The sequence below is a fragment of the Typha angustifolia genome, chromosome 12, assembly GCF_048772165.1.
Source record: "Typha angustifolia cultivar Huaian chromosome 12, ASM4877216v1, whole genome shotgun sequence".
NCBI lineage: Eukaryota > Viridiplantae > Streptophyta > Magnoliopsida > Poales > Typhaceae > Typha > Typha angustifolia.
Genome location: NC_133250.1, coordinates 6,126,565 through 6,151,313, shown reverse-complemented (window position 1 = coordinate 6,151,313; position 24,749 = coordinate 6,126,565). Strand labels below are relative to the sequence as shown.

The 24,749-nt window shown below is 35.9% G+C and overlaps 1 protein-coding gene across 1 annotated transcript; it reads left to right on the top strand.

The window, feature by feature from the left end:
- Positions 1-664: 664 nt before the first annotated feature.
- Positions 665-18,553, top strand: LOC140772667 (protein LIKE COV 2-like). The gene is made up of 8 exons (XM_073114842.1): positions 665-877; positions 8,110-8,162; positions 8,250-8,359; positions 9,204-9,371; positions 11,275-11,372; positions 16,164-16,290; positions 17,938-18,068; positions 18,173-18,553. Exons 1-7 carry the CDS (start codon positions 773-775, stop codon positions 18,036-18,038), a joined length of 762 nt encoding a protein of 253 aa, XP_072970943.1. The 5' UTR covers positions 665-772; the 3' UTR covers positions 18,039-18,068; positions 18,173-18,553.
- The last annotated feature ends 6,196 nt before the right edge of the window (positions 18,554-24,749 follow it).

Here is a 24,749-nt window from a genome sequence, read left to right as displayed (position 1 = left end):
TCGTAACATACTAAGTTTTAGTCAGTATATTAAGCCACCTAGTTTAGGCTTTAAGCTGTTTATATCATCAAGCCATTGCTTCAAACTAAATGCCCTCAAAATATCGCTTCAAGCTGTATGTGTCATTAAATTATTGCTCTAAATTTAACATCTTTAAGACATCACTTTAAGCCATAGCACTGCTGAGCTGCTCCTCAAGAGCACCATATCAATGACCCATTATAAGAGCCAAACCAAGCCATTGAGCTAAGTTAAACTATTAAAATAATTTTTGTTAATAATTATTTAGAGTTATAGTGAACCCATCCACCACCTCAGTCGCATGGGAGGTAAACTGTTTTGGGCATAAATTTTTTTGAAGAGGGCTAGTTTGGTAACAAAACTCTTTTTAAAACTAGAAGGATGTTGGGGTCGGCCGCCGATCAAGACATTTGAACAAACTGGCCTATCGTCACTGTTCAATGAGAATTGACCTTCTAACAAGAGGGGGAACGCGTTTCTTGGATATAATTTATTGTGAGTTGTCTCGCCAATGCCCTGCTACCACTGCCGTGCACAGTAGTTCGAGTCAAACGAATCAAAATATCAGAGGATCGTATCCACATGGGCATTTTCGTCGTCTTAAACCGAATGAGGGTCCTACACACCTGTGACCGTTTCCCTTTTCCCGTTTCCCTCGGTTTGCTTGCTTCTTACTCCTCGCAGACCTCTCTCCTTCCATCTCCTTCGCCCGAGAGCGAGAGAGAGAGAGCGAGAGGGAGAGCGAGAGAGAATGGCGGAAGAGAAGGAGTCAACATCGATCCCGCTGAGCCAGCCGGAGGATCCCGAGGACCCGGCGAAATCTCCGCCGAGTTCGCCCAATTCCTCCACTCGCAAGGTTCGGATCTCGTCTCGAAACCCTCAAATCTCACCGCATTTTCCTCACGATGGATACTTCCCCTCTGATCGGCCAAATTGTTAAGACATTTATTGGAAAATCTACATCCACTGCTTTTATTTCTTTTCCGCTCTGTGCTGTAGCGATCATAGTTTTTTGTAGACATATTGTTAAGTTACAACACGTTCTATTTGATGTATCTATTGAATGATTTGTGTTGGATATGGAGTGTTAAAATCGGATGAAACAGAAACATTGTAGCAGTCCTGGATCTGTAATTGGGAAATACTAGATAGTGAAGTGATATAATTTGGAATGCCTTAATTTAGGGTTTAGCGTATGAGTTATAAATGCTACCACTGTGGCTGGATATTGATACATCGATTTATGTTTCACACGTTAATGATTCGTAGTGTCATCAGTGATGCAGATATTGGGAAATTTCAGTATTTAGATTGAATCTCTTCTTTTTTATTCTTGAACTTGCTTATGGGAGGAATTGGATGATGCAATTTGATGGTTATTCCTTGATTTGCTAGTAATTGAACTGTTCTGCAAATGGGGAAAAAGAAGCATTTCGTCAAATGGATCCTGACACTTTTGGAGCATGTATTTTAACACCACATGAATAGCTGTACATCTAGAGATGGCTGGGAAGCTATGAATTTGATTTACCCATGTGTCTGAACTCTGAACCAATCTACAATGCTGCTTTTGAGCACTTGGGCAATTTAAGCGTGCACTACTATTAGTTACTTTTCAGGTCCTGCTACTTCACAGACTCAATGAGGTAGAATGCCTCGACCGCAAACCATTTATGTGTGGCTGATCAGGTTCTATTCTTGCATATGCCCTAGGATTGTGTTTGAACATCCTGCTTATGGTCATCCACTTCAGCCTCCAACTAACTTACGACATGCTTTAGCTCCATCTTGTCTAGTCAGCTTATTTAGCTTTTGTGATGCTCTGGCAACTGGATGACAAACTCCTATGAAAATTACTCCTGCATAACAATGCTAAGGAACTGAACATAACTCTTGAGATGATCTCTTGTCATGTTTGACTTGGTAACTAATCCGAGCTTGGCTGGTAGCTTCTCATTTCTCCATTGTCACCATTGGGGAATCTTTCTCAAAATTTAGCAGGTTCAAGGAATTATTCAAAATCTATATTTTGGACAGTTGAGTAGTAGTTAAAGCGGCAATTGGTTAACTAATATATGGAATTGTGTATGTAGTAATTTGGTTGTCTTTCTAATCTAGTGATAGGTGATTGTTTGATACGAGCAATACTATAGGTGCTAGAAATAAAACTATTGGATTTTTTAAGGGTGGAGATCATCCTACCCTCGACAAAAAGCCCAATGTGATGATTGAATTTGGACTGATACTTTTTATTTTTTTCCATGATTTCCTCAAGCTGACTGGACCCACATATGTGCAAAGTTTGCAATGTTTTCTCTTTCATTTGAGTGCGCGTAGGTGAATGCAGGTATATATTAAGATAAGAATATCTTGTCTAGCACAATTATTGTAGTGCAATAACCTAAATAATCTTCAAATTATGAAAAAATTTCTTGTTTGACAGAAGAATTTTTTCATCTTGTGACTGTAAATCTGTCATATTTTATGGTTCACACAAGTTTGCTGATTATTTATTTCACAATATTTAGTTATGCAAGTACTAATATAGAGGATAAAATGGCCTTTTTATAAATATACAGTTGGGTCATTAAAAAGTAACTAGTCAACATGAGATCACAAATGTGTAGAATATAATTTCAAAGTTCCATCAAGTTTTTTTTAGTAATAAAATAGTTAATGACGACTTGAAGTCAGTGACCATCCAACTGATGATCCTACAATCTCGATCTTTGTTTGATCTTAAATTCATCAAATTAGATTAGATATGATTCAATCGGTCTTCCCAATTGAGTCTAATTGAGATGATTTTAATGTTTTGGCTTACATAGTCCAGTCACTCTCTGGTCCAGACTTTAACTGGATTAATTTGATTACCTAATTGAACTTGGGGCTAATTAGGCCCAAATCACATTCATGATTTAGAAAGATGCAATCTAATGTTGTGTCACACATATAACATTTAATCGTTTAGTCTGAATTGAATAAATACATGTGAATTTGGTTAGGGGGTATTGATATTAGGAGATTATAGCAGCTATTGCTTGACCCAAAGATAGAGTCTCTCTTAAAGAATTTTGATGAAAGTGAAGATCCATCATGTATTGGTCATTATAACTTATGGGCAAACAATCCACATATTACCCAGGTCTCTGTTGCTGCATTTAAGGATGTCTTTAATGACCTTCAAAAGATAGTGCAGCACTATGTAAGCAAGGATAATTCATTATTGGCAATGATACATGCTGGAAGCAAAGGCAGCTTGTTAAAACTGGTCCAACAAAGCATTTGTCTTGGTCTACAACTTTCAGCAAGCAAACTGCCTTTTAGGATTCCGCGCAAGCTTTCCTGCAATTGTGGAATTATCTGAAGGATTTGGAGTGTCTAATGCCTCAGGATGGCAATGAATAACTAATCCCCCAAATCCTCTCTTGATCCCTCTTTTCCTACTTACCTAGCAGTTGACCTTTCCCACTCTATTTTTAAAATTTGAACTGTGAGGAATAAGAAGAGGAGACTGGAGGGGCATAGGGACCAATGTAGCAAAGAAGGGAAAGGGCAAGGGACAGTTCCTATGGAAGAAAGAAAAAATGAGGAGGCTGTGGAATAGGTTACAAAAGGGGATTGTGGTCCAGGTTTTAAAGAGGTGTAGGAGAGATAATGTGCCCATGAAATTAGGACCTGTAATCTCCCAATGATGATTCCCTCCAAGCAAGTTCAAATAAATTTGAATTCATTCGGTTCAGCTCCTAACGTTATTGGCCTGACTTGATCGATTGACTTTTTTTAGTAAAATTATGAACCTAATTAGGCCTAATTGGTTCCCAAGTTCAGCTCAATTGAACTCAATATAGTGAACCAATTGAATCCTATCTATTCTAATCTATCAAATTTAAGATCATGGGATCATCGATTGGACAATCATAGCTTCAAGCTGACATTACTATTTAATTACTCAACAAAACTTGATGAGATTTTAATTATGTTCTAATAAACTTGTACTTTTAATATCTGCTATTTATGTCCCAATTGTTTATATTAAATGACCATTTTAACCCTATATAAGTATTATTATAACCAAACATTGCAGGATAAATAATCGACAAACTTTTGTGAACCATATGATGTGTTACTACCTCTATGGTCACAATAATGAAAAGTTGGAAACTTTTCACTCAATCTAGTGAAAAGTTTATTCATAATTTTAAGATAAATTAGTTTTTACAGGTTTTACAATAACTTGAGCATGATCATGTTCAATAAGATATTATCTAGCAAAGGTATTCAATCATGCGTCTAGAAATATATGATTATATTTATAATACTATTTTTGATTATATTTTAAAAAGAACAAGCATGAAACTTATTTTGATAGGGGTAGAATGCAATGATCTATATTTTATTGATTAAACTCATTTCTTTAGGAATTTAAGATTCACAACAAATCTATTTGTATCAGGTCAAGCCTATTAAAAAAAGGACTGGGTTAACTAATTAGAGACTAACTTGACTTGGACTCTTAATTGGGTTCGAAATGCTTTCCCCTGTATGTAGTATACGTCATATAGAATACACTTTTTCAGGGATCATGCAGTTTCTAACTCGCTTGTTCATAAACTTCACTCTCCATGTAGTATTTAATTATCATTATATTATGAAAGATATATAGAAAGTCCATACCAGGGCTCGACATGGTACTTGTCTTTGGTATGTGCCGTTGGTACACTAAATAGTCTTGATATATCAAATAATTATCTTTAAACCTTTCTAGGGCCTTAAAATATATTTTAATTTTTAAGGGCTAATATAAAGTCCTTCAATACTAGGTATTAATTTCATGGATTCAAAAATCAATCGATTCTTTTTTGGGTCTTGATTGGTATTGGGCGGATATTGGTTGTATTGGCCGATACCCGGTCTGGACGTGACTTGTATCCGACCCGGGGACATCTCTCTCTCCCTAACCGAAGTGGGTACATCTCCGACATAGCCCCGGCCGCATTGGTTATGTGGTTTTTTTTTTTTTTTTTTTTCTCTCTCTCTTGCTCTCTTCTCTTCTTCTTCACCCGAGTCTTTTTCTTCTCTCTTCTCATCTCTTCTTCTTCTTCTTCACTGTAGAAGTAGAAAAATGTGTTTTTTTTTTTTTCTTTCTTTCAGTTCTTCTAGTCTCTTGCTTCCAATGTTTTGTGTCTAGAGCTTAAACCTATTATTAGGGAATCAAAACCTCCAACAGATCCTCCAAGTATTTGACTAGAATGACTCTAAATCGAATCTTAAGCATGTGCAAACATTTGATTCACTTTGCATTGCCTTGGAGATTGATTGCGCTTGAGCTCTTGCATGAATATCTTCAATAGCGTGTGGTTTCCTTAGCAATAAAACCAATTTAGAGGATAGAGTGCACCCATCTGGTGTTCTGTCCAATAATAGTATTGTGCAGCCTTATTTCGATTAGTAGAACTAGTTGGGTTCACCAAAATCCATGCCATCATACCTAGTGAGTAAAGGCGGCATATCTTCTGCCAAAGAAGTTCATTGAACCAGGAACGCAGAAATCTCTTTTCAAGGATACCTGTGGTGAGAACTTGATTTCCATGCCAGAAGAGATGCCCTTAATTGCATTAAGTGAATATATCATCACCAAGTTCCTTTCCAGATAAGAGGTAAATGAAACATGATAGTGTCCTGAAAACTTCTGATAAACTAGGGCAATGAGAAGCAAGACCAATGTGCTTGAGTAAATTTGTATTGTAAGATAACTTTGTACCTTGCGGAGGTCTTTCCTTTGATGGAGGCTTGCTTATGAGTAGTTTCTTCTTCTTGGATGTCTTCTGGCTTATTTTGCTTCTTCAAACTTGAGCTCATGAAATATGTTTCAAGTTGCAAAACTCATTTCTAGTCAAATAGATCTTTATCAACTTGATGCATCTTATGTTCTACATGAGTAACTAGTTGGAATGTATGGTTCTTTAATACATTGCTTCTGTTAGGTGATTTGATTGTTGAATGTACGTGATAACCAATATCCTGCTTACTGAAGCAATTTGATACGCTCCTTTGGTCTATCACATGTAAAACATTGAAGATTTTACTGTAAAACTGTAAAGAAGCCATTTTTGACAGCTTATAAGTTGTAACTTTTATCAGAAATTTCCATTGACATTTCATCACAGAACTGGCATCTTATGGAGCTTGGATATACAGTATTTGAATATCCAAGATAGGATAGATTAGTCTGTGGACAACAAAATAATTTCCCTCATAAGGGCAGCAACCTGTCAGTAAAACTTAAAAGTGTATCTAACGAAGTTACCTTCAATATAGACAAATGCCTTAGGCTTGCTACATATGCATCTATATTACTTTGAAAAACTTATTGATCTCGTTCTCCATCCTTGTATATAAAACTTGAGAAAGTCTCTTGCATGTATGATGAGCTTTTGGTTGGATTTTTCTCTAGGAAAAGATACACCTTGGACATTGACTGTCAAATTGGCACGATGCGTTTTCCTCATATCCCACCAAGTTTAGAAGTGTCTTTTGTAGGGCAAGCTATAATAAATTTATGCTTTACGGGTCAAAGACGTAGGAGACCATATATGAGAAAATAAAGTATTTTCTGGAAGGTGTTAAGCTGGATATGACTATGAGAAAGAAATTAGAAAAACAAATAGCTTGATATAAGAGAGTTGCACTCATTTGGGATAATATTATGATAATCATTTGAAATAGGTTGATGCAAAATAGATTTAGGAGACATGGAGGATAACTTTGCAATTAAATAATTTGTGATGATGCCATTGCGAGGAGTGATTTCCTTCTAGTTGAAGGTGCTTGAAAAGAAAGTGAAGACCTAAAATGACACTGAGGATTAGTAAGGGAGATATAATAGCATTAAATTTGATGGAGAAACTTGTGCAATGGAAGAGTCTAGTGCACTTCTGAACAAATCTTCAGTATTAAAGGCTTGGAAATTAATGTTTGTGAGATATGCATATATCTTAGTGTCCTGGGAATCTGGTTTGATAAGTAATTTTATTTTCTTCAATCTCTACTCTTTGAGGTGGTTTCGATTTTGTGGTTGATTCAAATACATGCTTTACTATCTTAACAATTTAATCATCTATTTGTGCCTAAATACAGTTGGTATTTCTCTAAATGGTAGTGTTACGTAGGGCTGTAAAAAAAACTCGCTGGTTCGATCGTGAGCTCGGCTTGTTTTGAGTTCAACTTGAGCTCTTAATGAACCGAGCTGAGCTGAGTTTTTTAGTTCGAAAACTTAATCTAGTCGAGAGCCGAGCTTGAGCCAGCTTGCTTGAGCTCAACTTGAATTAGCTCGAAATATATATTATTATATTTAGTTCTGTTTTTTTTATTGAAAGTTATTTTAGCACAGTTGGTAGGGAATGTCTTTATCCTTAGCCATGACCTAGGTTTGAATCCTACTTATTACATTTTTCAAGATTGTGTTAAATTTTTAAAATGAAGTTCCACTTTAGTCTCATATCAGAAACTAACAAACTTGAAATGGGCTTTATATATAGCCTCGTAGAATAAAATGTGTTCTCTCAAAATAAAATAATTCTTAATATTTCAGACATGAGGCTGAGCCAACTAGATACTAGTGTGAGCCGAGCTGACCCCCTGTTAACCAGCTTGTCTCGAGCTTGAATTCGGCTTGTTTACACCCCTAGTGCTATGTGTCCTTTACAACATTCTCTATCATGCTGTCAATGTTTAGGATGTTGCCATGGCAGGGAAAGAGTATAAGATACGGAAAGAGTGGTTATTAGTAGAGTTCAGAGTGTAGTACATAAGGAAGGTAGTGAGGATTAGCTAAGTCTATGTGCAGTTATAATCTTGCCACATAGAACATTCTAGTCATCATCATTGACTGTGTTATAGTTATAAAGGGCATTGTAAAGGACTGTAGCATTTTCCTTCTATACATTACTCATACTAACAAATGAAACCATTGTTTTTGCACATATATATACCTATGAACACGATAAAATACAAGTTCATTTGATAGATTAGCAGAATTCCTTCGTATAGTATTGTCATACTAAACTATCTGTTTCTTGTATTCAGGCATGTTGTGCTGTTCTACAGAGCTGGGTCTCAAGAAAATTCATGACTGGATGGTACATTCTATTATTTTACGAAAGTTCATGATGTTTTTAATGGTCTAACTCTTTTTTTTTTTTTTTTTACTTTCATTTGTTTCTCAGTGTAGTTCTTTTCCCTGTTGCTGTCACATTTTTCATCACATGGTGGTTTATTCAGTTTGTTGATGGTTTTTTCAGTCCACTGTATGCCAAACTTGGCATTGACATATTTGGTAAGTCTTATTAAATACTTTTCTGTTGTTGATTGTTGGGCATTTAAGTTATTATTTGACAATATTTTCGGCCCGACAGATGCTTTAAATGCTATATGATTTGAGTAACCAGAGAGGAAGTTTCCAGTGAGAGCTGGTTGAATAAATAGTTCTTTTTTTCAAAGCTTGTAGTGGAACCCTAGAGTTTTTAAATGCAATATGAGAAATGCCTTTGGGCTACTTCAGTGAGCATTACTATGTTATGTAAAAAATTGCTTCATATTAGATATTAGTTATCATTGTTGGAGATTTGGAGTCTCAATTGAATGAAGTTTGAAAATAAAAGAGTTTGAGGATATTAAAAAAGAAGTACCCTTGTTTTTAGAATGTTGGATTATTACTGAGGATGGCTGCAACATAGGATTGCATTCTGCTTCAAGGTTGAGATTACTTTCCTCTGTGATATTGATTTAATCTTTCCTGTCCCTCAGAAACTAAATACTATTATACATCCTTTTCTTCCGTGTACTATGATCAGGCTTTGAATTTTGGGAACTATTGGGAACAATTTTAAATTTTGTTGATTTGGATTAAAAGAGAAATAATTTTGCACATAGAGAAAAGACACTGATATATTTTCATATTACATCAATGCAATTTGTGATGAAATTAGCTATGCTTGCACCATGACATGAAAGTTATGTCATTGCAGTATACAGGTTGCTATTTTGTTATGATGCATGTCATCTTCGGACTGTTCAGCATGTCATATAAAGATTTATATAGTTGGCATTACTGCTAAAACTCTAATTTTTATTCTTAATCTAGAAGTATTGATGTAGTAATTCTTGTATTCTACATACAGGCCTTGGATTTTTGACATCTCTGCTATTCGTATTTCTCATTGGCATATTTGTTTCATCATGGTTGGGTGCTACTGTTTTCTGGCTTGGAGAGTGGTTTATAAAGAGAATGCCCCTCGTAAGGCACATCTATTCAGCATCAAAGCAAATCAGCACTGCCATTTCACCAGGTATTACGTTGTGTGCATACAGTATCTGAAGATGCAGATGTAAGGTAGTAATTTAATCCAATAAATATTCCAATTTAGATCTCATGGTCTGTTTTTTTAGATCTAACTCTTTGATCTTCATATATAGATTACTAACAGATAAGTATGGACTATTACATACTGGTTGGACCAATGACTTTTTATGATTGACTTGCTTGTTCGTTATTTATTATCATGATGTCCCTTCTAGTGTGTCTGTGAAGTTCAATTTACTGTATCCACCTAATACTTGGCCAAGCTTCAACACATCAGCCATCAGGAATTTTTAAGTTTCTTTATGTCCCCATGTGGCTTGGGAAAAAATATACAATAATTTTTATTAAAGGAAATTGAATTAACCACTAAATGACAGGATTGGAAAAAGTTACACAGATGGGTTACGGCTTATGACAGAGAGACTTAAACCTAAAAGTGGTCATATCCAAGATCGATTATACTATAGTTTTGATTTGACAAATTTCCAATTCTTAAAAGTTAAAATACTATCTTGGAGCAATATAATGCTGGACCAACATAGAGTTCATAAATTGCTATATGATATGCAAATGACTAGCTTTGTTCCAGCCTCGCATTCAAATATGCTTCATCCTAGATAATTTATTGTTAAAATATAGAAACATCTTATAACAACAGTAATGGCATGTTTGGATGCTCTGTATTTAAAATCTAGATTATAAAAAAACTAAAGAATTTGAATGGTCAGCCAGGTGATTACTCTAGACCTTTTTCTTGGTTAATTAAGGTATGATGTTTGGCATACTGGAGTAATCAAATCTGTAGACCCTTGGTGGCTAGAAAATTTCTGAAAATTTCTGAAAATGAGTCTCATAGAGTAGTTTCTATTTTCTAAGAAAAGATTATATGGCTATGTCCGAATGGGAGGGAAAAATTGATTGTGGTTAGCTGCGTATGAGGGAAAGAACACTAGCAATGACCGACGAGGAATACAAGGCAGTCTCATTTTTGGTTAGGTGGGAAGGGAGGGGGGGTGGGAGAGAAGGCTGTGATTAGTTTTGAAAAGTTTTCCAAGAAAATTACAGTAGTCAAAGTGGAAAATTTAGTTTACTCCAAAAGTTGTGTAATTTGACTTATTAGTAGAGTATTTCGAAACTCCATGATAAGCATCCGACCACTATTCTGAAAATTTTCTTTTCTTGGAATTAGATTTCGAGAGTACCAATCTAAATTCTCTAGTAATTCAATATTGCCAAGCAGCCCCTAAGTCCATACTGATCTTCTCTTTAAGAGACAGTACAGTAGTATACTATACCACTGTTGGGTCTTACATTGATATGAAGGTTCATTTCTCTAACATATTGGTCTGAAGTGTGAACATCTCATTATGGCTTTCCGTTGGTTGGCATGATGGATTCTCCATGATGTTGCGTGCTAAAATTTTCTAGATGAATTTTATTTTTGCAAATCATTGTTTGTCTTGATTGACTATAATGAATTATGGTCAGGCAGATATAAAACCTGATTCTAATGTCAATCACTCTTGTGGAAGTAACCAAGACAGAATAGTGTCCCGGTATCATTGAGGCATGTCATCATGAATAGCTTGACAAATGTTCCATAAATTTCAGTTTCAGGAACCAATAGATGAGTGCATTTTATGTTTGTTAGGATTCTTTCCTCTACACAGCATTTGTCGTTAGTGGTTACCTATATTAAGTTTGTTATGCTGAATGTTCTAGTTATCCTTTTCATTGTAAAATAGCGGTAACTTTTGTAGAAACATCCAGGGATATGTTCCTTGTATTACAGAAGAATTATAATAAGGACAATTGGAAGTCCTTGATGTGCAAGAGCGTATAAGATAAACCTCAAATCATTCTTTATTTATTTTTCTTATTTTCTACAGATCAAAATACTACAGCTTTTAAAGAGGTTGCAATCATACGTCATCCACGTGTTGGGGAATATGCATTTGGTTTTATCACATCAACTATGGTCCTTCAGGTACTTAAGATATTCTTGTCTAGTAATCTGCTATTTACCTGTCAACATAAATTCTTTGAGCTAGATCCAACATGTGATTCTTCGCACAAAATTGTTTAGTTCTCATTGTGTTATACTAATTGTAAGGTCACAGTGCAATTTGGTTTCACTGTAGTTAGAAGCAAGGATTGCCATTCTGGACATCTATTGGCATGATAGATGGTGTGTGCACATGCTAGGCCAGCGCCTGCCATGACTTGCAATGTCATCTGTAGGGTGCTAACTTGATTGATGGAATATGAAAGCATAGATCTACAAAATACTCTTCAATTCTCATCAACTTTACTTATTTTTTCTTTTAGATTTTTCTAAATTTGAGTAAACAAATTGGAGAAATTTGACACAAAATTTTACCCAAATTATAGAGGAACCTGTCTTTTCAGGAAAGATTTACATCATGTAACCTTTGTTTGTCTCACCTATTTAAACATAATATTTTTCATACTTCTCAATTTCAGCGGTAAGCAGACTAGAAAATTTTTGTTTCCCAATTTAGCCAAGTTTTATCCCAAACTTGGATAAATTAACTAACTAATCCATGCTGGGTTGGATTCAGGTTTGGCTTGAGTATACAAGCCTAAAAATTCATGATAGGCCTGAACTAAATTATTTATTTTTGGATTTTTCACGTGAAAAGCTGACTGTGAAGTGCAAAACATGACTCCTACTTGACCTAACAGCCTGCCTCACCCTTGCTAACTTATCCAACTAGGACAAGCTCTATGTGTGAGACAGAGAGAGAGAGAGAGAGCATGGTTTGAAAAATTGTTGGAAACCAATCCATTTGTGCCAAGACGGATGGTTTCAGCCAAGACCTATAGGAAAAATAGGCGAAACTAACAAATAAGAGATACATGCAGGGTTTTGTCAAATAAGATATTTAATCGCAACCATAAATTCAAAGCTAATGGACAGTTAAGATGATGATACAGTGGGTTTTAGGTTTGAAATTAGGCCTATACTTTTCATTCTCAGTATTGTAATTATTGATTGCTTAACTTTAATCTCTTTCCATTACTAATGAGCACTGATTCCTCCTAATTCCTAAATGGCTTCTATTAGGTAACGATAAATTTAATTCTCGTATAGATGACAGCATTTATTACGTTTTGGTAACATAAGCCTTATTAAGCATAATTTGTAAAAAATGATATGGAATAACACAGCTGCAATTACTCATGGAAAGATTTACTTTTTTTATTGTTGATGTTATTTCCTATTAATGGCAGCATGTAAATATTTTTTTGTAGCATAACATTAATTTCTCCTAATCATACTTAAGATACATTTGGTAACATGAGTAATGGCCTCAATTTATTTGAAAGTATGGTAACAATAGTAAATACTCTAATTAGCGGCAATAAATTTGGTCACATCAACATTACTCTATCCTAATTACTGATCAGTGACATTAAAATTGTTTGAATCTGATATTTTCCTGCTCTTTTTATTGCTACTTTTTAAAATTTTCCAATTTTCTCTTTGAAATTTTTGTTCCTAAAAATTGACTAAAAATGAAAAAAAAAACTCCAAAACCGACTGAAACACCAAAATGTTTTGTTTCCTAGGATAAAAACTTGGAACCATGAGAGAGAGAGACCTAACAGCTTGCCTTACTATGGATAGGAGGTGCAAACATGTGGATGGGAGGAAATTGTGATAAGAGCTTTTTGAGCTTAGTCTGGATCAATAGCTTTTAGTTCGGTTTCATTAATCTTTTTGACTGAATTTGTAATGAGTGTTGCTATGAGTCTTTATAATGTCCCTTAAAAAGCTACTAATGAGTAGGATGCCTACATGGTAGGAGAAAGATTGTATAATGCACAGGAAGATGGTGGATCTTTGTAGGAGTATAAGTGTAATACATAAGGAAATGGTGATTATAAAGTCATGTTGGCAGTACAAATTTGCTACATAGAGCATCCTACTCTTCGGTAGCACTTAACATGACATTACCGAAGAATTTTCCTTTTACAATAGTTGGATCCTGTCTTGACTCTAGGACTTTGCTTCACCATATTGCAGTTCATTATCATCTGAACTTTATACTATTTCACTTGAATAGCATGGTCATTGGTCCTTGAGCTTTAAAGTGGTATTTTGATTCTATTAGTGAACTTAAATTATTGACACATCGATTTTACTTACTATAATTAAGTCATCACTGCAATTATTTTGGTTTTTTAATATCTATTATTTAATGGCATCTGTGGTTTTGCATTGTGAAAAATAAACCAAATAGTAACAAGTTAATGGAAATGAGATGTAATCTTATGACTGTGTACTGACAGTAAGGTAGTATACTGGTTTGAGTTAAATTGGTTATAGTCTGTCGCCTAGGGATTGTAATGCCAGTTATAGCATGGGCCATACCAAAAAGGTGAGGTAACACCTTCTGACAGCTATTGGAAGGCTTTTTACGGCTGCGAAATACCTTAAGGAGGCTAGGGCAGCAGTTGGAGGAGGATAGGGCAGCGATTAGAGAAGGATAGGAAGCAAATTGCCGTCCTTCACAGACATTCTGTTGAGTGGATCATTGGAGAAGATGGTTTCTCCGGGCAGATCAGAAAGTAACTCATGATCCAATCATTTAAATAAAGGATCCGCTAAGAAATAAGTTATCAGATCTGCATAGTTTAAATGATGGATTGATAAGAAATAAGTTAGATCCGCCACAATCTCTTCTTAATAATGATCTTCTTGATCTTTTTCTCCAAAGTGATGGCTAGGGTACACAGACGAGGGATCAATGACTTGATCTCATTGTTTGGGTATCTGTGTCATGGCAATCGCATGGAAGGAGTAAGCTTTCTCCCTCTCCCTCTCTCCCTCTTTCTAAATGTATCTCTCCTTTACCTTCTTTCTCCCTTTCTTGCTGTCGGCACTAGGGGTGTAAACAAGCCATTCTTGAGCTTGCTGAGCCTAACTTGGCTCAGATCAAAATTGACATGAGCTCAGTTCACTAAGGTTATTGAGCTGGCTCGGCTCAACTAAACAAGCTTAGTTTCAAGAACTTTCTTTAATATACTTCATAATTACATTGTTTGGATATTTTGAGAGGTGGATAGATATAAACATGGTTTCTATTTATTAGTTTTCTGATGTGGACTAAATGTCATCCAAAACCAATTTAAAAGTAATCCATTTTTACTGATTTTACATTGCAAAAAACCTAGAATTTTAACCCAGCTCACCTAGTTTCAAATTGAAGCACAATAACTACGGGACAACACATTTATGTAAATTATAAAACATATATATTATATTACTTAAAAAAATATATATCGAGCTAATTTGGGCCGAGTGCAAGAGAGCCAAGCCTAGCTCGTTTGTTAATTGAGTTTGATTTTCTAGGTCGACCTCGGCTCATATAGAGCTCAAGCTGATCTCAAGCTAATTGCTATATGAACTGATTTTGAAGGGCTTGAGAGCTGTTGAGCTGATTTCTTACCACTATCGGCATGTGTGCCAACGCCAAGGAAATCCTTGTTTGTGGCCTATGCTTGAAGCAACTACAAGTATAAGAATTGAACACTAGGCAGGTTCAGATTAGGGAATGTTGACTATTGATGAATTTAACTATGGCCATGCGCATTTGCCGTGCTGGCGGTGTACCGGCACGTGGCACGAGAGGCGCCGCACGGCACCCCTCTTACCAGTGCTTTACTCTTCGTCGTCGTTGTCGCTCTCCGTTGCCATGATGACGAGAAAGCGACGACGAAGAGTGAACCACTGTTAATCCCCCTCTTTTTCTCTCTCTTTCTTGTGGCACTGCCAACAAGTGTTATGGCATGCGTCTTGCTGTGCTGTGTCAGTTGGTGGTCATCACGAGTTGTGCCATGGCACGGCTATCCTTGGATGAATCTACTCATGCAAGAGTTAGTAATTAAACTAAAATGAATTTTCAATTTACATCTTACATTTTAAATAATTTTATGATTAACACCCTATCTTAATATCTTTAATGTTTTTGACATTTTGTAACTTGACCTTTATATTTTGCCTATAATCTCATGACACCCTGGGTAAATTAAACCAACCAATCTCTAATAGACAGTACCAGAATAAGACTATTCCTAAGATTAACCTCTAAAATGCCTGAAATACTCTTGTCTACTCTTCTCTCTTTCCCTTAATGTTGAAATAACCTTGTGCAAAATACCATTACAAATGGTATAATAGTAAGTTTGGTTAGTGCGAAGGTAGCGTTAGAAAGTGCCTCAAGGTAGCGTTAAATAAACCATCTTCTAGGATTGATGGTAGGTAGTTATAGTAGATTGTCATATTATATGCCCAAAAGAGAGGTCAGGTTACAAATTTCTTTAGGATGGGCTGTTAATCACAAATTTACTAAAATGTGAGTGTTGTTGAAAAGTTACTTATAAAAAGAAAACAATTGTCTGGACTAACTAGAGTTGACCAAATTCTGCCATTCCTTTCGAAACTTAGTACTTTTTATTTCTGATAATGCGTCAGTTTGTCAAGATCTAATAGCAACTCTAATTGTACTTTTAGATACTCTGGCTGACATCTGTAATATGTCTTCTGATGCTGTTTAAATCTGAAACTTGGGCTTTTTGCACTTTATCAAATGTTCTGTCCATTACTAATGTACATAACAGAATGTCCAGCTGTACTGTTGTATAAATGCTTTGTGTTCACCCTATTTTCTTGTCACAATATGTAGTTGATGGAATTTTGTTATGGGGCTTACTGGCTTATTATCTGAAGTATTTTTTTTGTTAATTGCAGACTGATAAAGGTGATGAAGAGTTATGTAGTGTTTACGTTCCCACAAACCATCTATACATTGGAGATATATTTTTGGTCAATTCTGAAGAGATCATTAGACCGAACTTGTCCATTCGTGAAGGCATAGGTTGGTTCAATCAAACAATCTATCATACTATTTCTTGCTCCCTGCTTTGCCTTTATATATATATGCATACATACAAATGTACCTGTATTTATGTTCTAGCTAAGGATGTTATTCGTTTCATTTTGGATTGTTATTGCTTTATTGCTTTCAAAGTTGATTGTGGATCTTTACTTTTTGCTGTTTCTTTTTTACTTTTACAGTTTTCTTGGCTACTATACTGTCTCTGTGCTGATACTTGGAACCATCTTTTTGGCCATGTATAAATGACTGGTGTGACCTTAACAAGCTCCAAAGTGATTTCTCTCTATAAGCTCCTAATTGTTCTCTTTTATGGAAAACCAGCTTAAATTTGTCGGTCTACAATGATTTAGAAAGATAAAAGGGAGAAAGAAAAATCATTGGAAGATGAAGAAATAAGAGTGAGGGAATCTTTATTTTATTTGATCCTAAAGAGTTGGATTCTCTAGAATGTTTTGGTGTAGCATTTTCTAATAGCTGTCTTTTTTTAATTTAATTTTGTTACTCTTGGATAATTACAAGCAGTGTCACCTGTGGCATGGTGAGGCTTTCCTCTCGCATCCAAGAAGTCATGAATTCAAGTCAAGGAAATAATATTTTTAAAAATTGTGGGAAAATTGCATATATCTTTCCTATGGAATTCTGTGTTGGATGGAGCGTCATGCATTAAATGCCCTTTTAGTTTAGATTACTAAAACATAGAAGACAATAGGGTCAGATCCTTTCAAAGAACTCTTAATAGAGCATTGTTTTGTGGACCTATATATGAAATAGCTACTGCAGGTTGTTGTTTATTGGATTTTAAGGACCCAGAAGATGTCTTCTTAAATATGAGGAACTACTATTTTTTGCTGGATAGTTACTTTTTCCCTGGGATCCGTAATGCTCAACTATTAACCTTTGTTAGATCTAAAACTAAGTCAATCTAATTCTGGTCAAGTTGAAAGATCAACTATATAAAAATGTATTACCACCTAAATATTTTTTAGGGGTTTGTGCTCTAATTTTCTGAGACTAGTTATCTACTCACATTAAGTTATGCTGGTATAGAAAGAAACTAAGCTCCAGGGGTTTTAACTGCAGACCATGTGATAAAAAGTTAAAAACCTTCAAATGTCCCCTACACTGGTTGTTAACCCTTAGTACTTATACAAGAGAGTCACATATGCATCTCTTTTGATGGGTCATGCGGCCTATCTCATGTGTTCCGCAAACAGTTCCCTCTTCTCCAATAGTTCTCCACTATTATGTCCTTCCTCATCTCCACTTCTTTCTGAAAATAATCACTAAAGAAGCTTTTCCTGTGATTTGCCAAATCTCATACTAGAGAATTTTGTCCCCAGTATCTATCAACCCAATGTGTTCTCTATTCTCATGAGTCAATAAGCAATTTATTAAAGGATTCTTTATCTGAAAATGTAGTAACTCGCCTCTTGCACATTCCAAAATCTTATTGAGTTGGTTGGAATTCTCTGAATCAATAAAATATGAATTTTAGGTTGAACTAAAACCAGTCATTTTATTTTTACCAAGAAATCTATCACTTATAAACTGAGTTGTCTGGTTTTATCAGTTTTTTTTAATCATGTATACAGTCTAATGCTTTTCTGATGTTTCTGAGCTCTTCAGAAATCATTGTTTCTGGGGGTATGACAATGCCACAAGCAATTGCTCCTCTAGAGAGGGTTCCACGGAAGAATCAGAGTATCCGCTTGAACAGAATTACATAAATCAAGAGAATTAATCAATTAGCAATCCAGGTAAATTCCAACTACGTGCCTGTCTCTTTGGTCTTAGTGCTTGTGCGGACTTCCATTAAATTGTTAGTTGGTTCAACTCTCACTTAATGGATCTGTATTTCAAGTGACATCTCGGGTGAAGCACATTTATAGAGGAGAAATGCTGAATGCTCGAATTTTTCCAATCTGTTTGGGGTTTCTGCTGTGATTTCCATATAAAGCAGACAAAGTTGGGAAGAAGCTCGATTGTTGCTTCCTCTAACGTAACAGGGCTCAGATTCTGTTCTACTTGCTGATGTTATAAAACACTTCATTCCTTTACCTTGCATCTTTTGTCTCCAATTAATGAAGAAATACATTGGTTTCGTTCTGCAAATTTGTAACATATAGTATGTAAAAATGCATGATGTCTCTGATGAATTTTTGAAACTATTTACCTGAATGCTAAAGCTGCTGCAATTAGGGCATCTGGCCTTTAAATTGGCCAGAGTGTACCAATTCTAGTATTGAGGTCAATGTCTAGCATCCTTCATCTTTCTTTCACCAAACCCTCGGTTGATATTTACGCCATGTTGGTGCCCTAGGTGACGTGGACGCAGCCAAAATCAAATGCCTTGAATAGCCCGGTTTTTTTTTTTTGTTTTTGGTTGAGAAGTCTAATCTCAGAATATATTTTATATTTTCTTTGATGCCAGTTAAATTTATTCAAAGAACAAGAAAATAAGGGAAAAGGGAAGGGGAGGAGGGGGACAATTATAAGGCAAGGACAAAAAACTCATCAAAGGATGTCGGAGAAGAGGAATGAAAGCAGTCTCTACTGCCTCCGGATCTCTGAGAAGCGGACTAGTTGTTGTCAAAGCCTCTCTTCGGAAGATCACGGTTCCCCTCCTGCATAATCCACCGTATAAAAGATGCTGGCTTGAGCAACTTTTGGTCCACTAAGTAAAAAATATTGGTAATAAGGAAAGAAGTAAAATGATTGGTGCTACCAAATCCTTATTAGCCTTTCAGTGATTTAAATGTAAACCGAAAGTCCATTTACTGATTTTAAAGTTACGCTTTTTGGTGTAGTGGTTCCCTTTGGCTCCTACACATCACCTAGGTATCTCGATTCTCAAGCCATGTTCGAGTCTAGATGAGGCTAAATTAATTCAAGCCTTGAGTTGAGGCTTGAATCAATATTGAAGTAAGGCCTGATTAATGGTGAAGGTATAAGAACTAATATGGTAATATAATTAGCCTTTAATCTTGATTTAAAGATTCATATCAATTATATGTATTATATATTATATAATATTAAATATTATCTGATTGCGTTTGAGCCTTAATTAGCCAAGCTTGATCAAGCTTGGTTAAAAAGTAATTCAAGCCTTAAAGGCTAAATTAATTACCTAGCCACGCTCGTGCCTAGACGAGCCTAAATTAATTCAAGGCTTGAATCAACCTTAAAATAAGGCCTGATTAAATGGTGAAAGTAGAAGAACTAATATAGTAATATAATTAGCCTTTTAAGTCTTGAATTAAAGATCCATATCAATTATATGTATTATATATTATATAAATATTATATAGCTTGATCAAGCCATCTCATGATCAAGCTTGGTTAAAAATTATTTTTGACTTATTTTGTAGATCAAGCTTAATTTGGCTCACTTTTAAAGCGACCTTGATCTAGCCATACCAAGTCAAACTCGAGCCAACCTCGAGCCAACTCGGTTATTTTGATAGCCCTACTTGTCGGTGCATTAACTTCCCTTGATAATTGTTGTATTTTTCCTAATCTACTAGAGTGCTATTTTGTAAAGGTTTCTTCCTCTCCGCTCCTTGCATGCCCCATCATCCAAAGTCGTGTTGACATTGCCTCCAACCTCTCCACTCTAGCTGTTGAAATGAAGTGGAATTTTAATATGTTGTAGCCCTTAGAAAGAGCTCTCCAATAAATCTAATTTCATGCTAATTAGATGATTACATTGGAAGACATCTTTGAAGAAGTGGATGAAGGTCGGAGGATGACACAACCTGATTAATCGAGATTGTATCTACTTGGATTGTTTTGCAGCTTGTTACCCTTGATGGCTATTTTAGTGCAAATCTAACTTGCTCTTTAATGGAGGTTAGTGAATATAGGTTGAAGGAGAAGTAGAGAAGCAGAAGAAGGTAGCTAGAGGCTAGAAGAGACCGATCCAGTGGAAGATGGTGGTTGGCAAGGAGGGAGGAGGAAGATGGTGACCAGGCGACCTAGAGATAGAGATACTAGGAAGCAAAAAATTAATCCTTTATTAATTCCTTTTCAGATATAAGCTATAAGGCCCTATTTATAGAGACTAAATCAAACAACCATAAACAAACTTAACTAAACTAGTCTTATATTCTTAGATTATTCCTTCGTTTTGCTATAAATAGAGTCAGAATCTAGAGAAATCTTGAACATGAAAGTGGTAAACCTTGAGGCTGTTGATCCTATCAAATACCTAAATAATATCTTTTCGAGACAGAGTTGGATTTAACTAATTATATAAAATACTAACCTACTAAGACTAACTAAATTATTTAAGAAGATAAGATATATAGACAACTCATTGAGCTCAATGTCCCCATGATGTGATTCAAGCTAATTCGATTCGTAGTAATGCAGTACAATTTCGACCACCTTGTTCTCAAGGTACCTATGGTGCTTTCCAAATCTTCTGTAATCGTCGAATCATTTCCTCAAGAGTTTGTTGTAAACCAACCAAGAGTTGATTAGTCTAGTTGAGTCATGAAGTCACTTGGTGGGTTGGTCTAGTGAGTTGGTTCTAGTCTGGGTTTGCTTGGAGGGCAAATTACTTAAAATAGGGGTTGCCACTATAAATAATGAGTGGTGAGCACTCCAAGACATTAAAAGAAGTTACCCTAATTTTTCCCCTCTCTCTCTCTCAGCCCTATCATCGGCGCTCTTACCGAGGCCACCAGTGGAAGTGATCTCTCCCCTAGCTATTCTTGCCTACCCTCTCACGTTAGCCATTCCACCTCCTTCACTTACCTGAGCCCAGCTCCCTCAAGTTCTCCCATACCTTCACTTACCCCATCTCACCGAGCTCATTCCCCTCCATTCCACTCAAGCCCATCGCCAATAGCATCATCCTTTACTGCTCCCTGCCTTCCAATAGCATTGGATCTCCATGCTCACCACCCTACTCCACCCTTCTACCTTCCTCACCAAGTTTTGATTGTACTAGTGGTATAAGAACTGCTGATCCTCAGCCATGACCACCATGCAAGCAATGGTTAACCGGTGAGCTGTTGCTAATATAATGATATGGATGGCGAACTCACCGCCTAGAGTGAGGCCGAAGCCTATTAGAGGGCGCTGAACACACTGCCAGCGGGAGGAAGGCCACAATAAGAACTCGTGCAACCCTTCCCTACCAACTGCTCGACCTCCAAGAGCGATCCCAAGAAGAGATAAGGGGCTTGAGGGCTGATCTGTGGTCTTTGGTGCTCGATAGTCAGTTGCACGAGTCACCATGGCGATTGGAACCATTGCAACTACCTACGTCAGTTTGGGTACTCCCTTCACCCGTTGGCCCCCTCTTCCCACATCTACCTACCACGAAAGGCCCATTTGACCGACCCCGGATGGGAGAAAGGGAATCTAGCAGAGGAGATGGTAAGTCATAGGGCTTGCAGCCATCGTCGTCGGCTGCCCCTAGTCTGCAACAAGTTAGCAATGGCCAACAACTACCACAACAAGCCGTTTGTAACAACCTATCTTAAAAAAAAATGTTGTATGGCACGACGTGGCCAGCCACATGCTGGGCTGGTGCAGGCTGGGAGTGCCACGCATTCCTAGTTGTTGGCCCGGCCAACCAGGCCAAGCCAGCTAACTCCGGTGGGTTCGCCGGTGCTGCAGTCGCAACGCCGACATCCCCACTGCCTCACTATCCCCCTTTATAAATCTCTCTCTCTCTCTAGGTCACCCTCTCACTCTACTCTCTCTTACTCTCTTTCTCTCCTCGTTGCTAGCTCCGGCTCGCTGCCACCTCCCATGGAATTGCCATGCTAGTGAGCGCTCTCTCCTCTCTTCTTCTCTCTCTCTCTCTCTCTCTCTCTCTTCCTCCTTAGCTCGGGCGCTCTCACCCGCCAGTGAGAGGCCGGCCACTAGCTGGCCAGCAGCGGCAGGTGCCCTCCCCACCGGCCTGGGGTCCGCGCCCTCCTCCCTTCTTCTTCTTCTTTCTTCTTTCTTCTTTCTCTTCATTTTCCTTTCTTCTTCTCCATTCTCAGTCCCTCCTCCTCTTGCTGCAACAATGCTAGGCCGAGCCCAGCACTATAGCAAAGAGGATTAATATTTTTTTTATAATTATTTTTTAATGTTAGGTAAATTTGTCTATTTAGATAATTAATTATTTTGATAATTTATACTCACTAATATAATTTTACTAAGTATTTTAGTATAATAATTTATTAATTACAATTATAAATATTGCCTATAAATTTATCTATAGTTTAGTTATTATTTATTAGTTTAATATACGTAGTCTTATTGATAATAATCTTATATTTATATTTAATTTATATTTTATATGACTATTTTTAGTATATTATTATTGTCTAATAGTTGTATAAAATGGAATACTAGATTTGCATATTATTTTTGTATAATAGGATAATGATTATTTTGTGTATAATTTATGATTAGTTAAATAAGAGTAAGTGTTACAAAATAATTATTAATAATATTATTTTATAATTATATTTTTATTAAATCATATATATATATATATATATATATATAGTCGTCTTTGGTTATTTACAGAAAGGAGATAAATTACTATATACTTATTACTTATTCTATAATTAGCAAACTAGGATTTTTATTAAATAAATATAAATAGCATATTAATATTATCACAATTAAATTTAACCTATGAATCTAATCAATTTTAAACCTAATAAAATATCATATTTTACTCGAATGGATTATAATCGGATAAACAACTAACTTTATATTACTCAAACATTTTTAGACTATGAACCCTCTTATTCGAGACCCCGGGGATCTCACTAGCGATGAGTGGTTGATTGATAGACCTGAGGGATAAGTATATTGAGTCTTCTGATAAGATGTGAATAGTCTTATCCCCTAGACGCCTTTCTAAAATTAGGATATATTATATATTATGTATATGTATATTTTGGCTTCTAGCATAATTATATGACTTTATCTAGAGATGATTTCAGTCAAACATATTTTATCATGCATTTGATTAGGCTGATCTAGAATATGAATACATTGGTGATATATAAAGATGATTATACTATTATGATTTTATATCGAGATGATCTCTAGCATGAGTGTGCATATGATAGACTAGTAGGGTATGCATGTGTTAGATACATAGTTGGAGTCTGCATTACATTATTTTTTCTTGGCTTCTTTACCACCTAAATTCCTGAGTTGCATGATCTGTTGCAGTAGTGGATATATGCATATGATCTATCATGTATAGAAAATCATAAAAATACTTATATATGTGATGTGATGGCTGAAACGGTATCTGGTCCGGACTGATACTGGACATACTCATAGCGTATGGTAGAGTATGATGATGACTAATGGTTGTACTCTTAGCGTATGATAGGGTATAACTATCATTGATATACCCTTAGCATATAGTAGGGTATAATTTATCTATAGAGATACTCTTAGCGTATGACAGGATATGCTTTGAGTTTGTGGCATGATGAGTATCGAGTTTGGGGCCAGATATCGTAATCTAACATGATGGATGATATTTAGAGTTGAGACGGATGATTGTGATAGTGAAATATATGTGGATTATATCTAGCTCTGACATATACGATTATCTAGTGGTTGGTATGCATCATGCATCATGATTGATGTGACTAGTATCATTGGATCATGATTGTTATACATTATATGTTGTTATATTCGGTGATGTTATATTTTAATTTCATTATGAGATATATTTTTGGTTGAGGATATAATATGCTCATTCATGAGAATTGATTCCATTTATATATATGTCATTAATGATACATATATACATGCTCATACATGGGATCATGCTGCTTTCTGATTCATATTATCCAGTATATGATTTACTCTCTATTTGATATCCTTGATTCAGGATAAGGTCTATTCATTGAGCCTTTTGCTCATGACTATCTCTTTATTTCTTTTCTAACCCCCAAGATATTATGATACATGATAGCGACTTGAGATACCTTGAAGAGATATTTTAGAGTAAATATAAGGTGAGTTATAGACGTGAGATAGTATAGAATATAATTTAACCAAATATTGAGTTGTACCATTATTTGATATTTGTACTTCATTGTATAGATGATGATTTGTATAATACATGTTAAATTATAGTGCACTCGTATATGTATCTTGATGGTTTGTTGTGGCTTATGTGGATTCTACCAGATTATGTAATGGTCTAGTGTATATTATTATGGATTTGAATATTTATATGTTAACAGGTTTATTTGGTTGATAGTATGATTTATTAGGTGTTAGATTATATGTGCACAGGAGCCTATCTGTGCGCGACGGGCCCTGCCTGTCTTGTCACATGAGCCGTGCGCGCCGTGTGGGCGCATGGGCATGCACGTGCCCGTGCCAAGCTAGGGTGTTACAATTGAGGTGGTATCAGAGCTTATGTTTAACGATGATCTGGCAAACCATCAAGCATA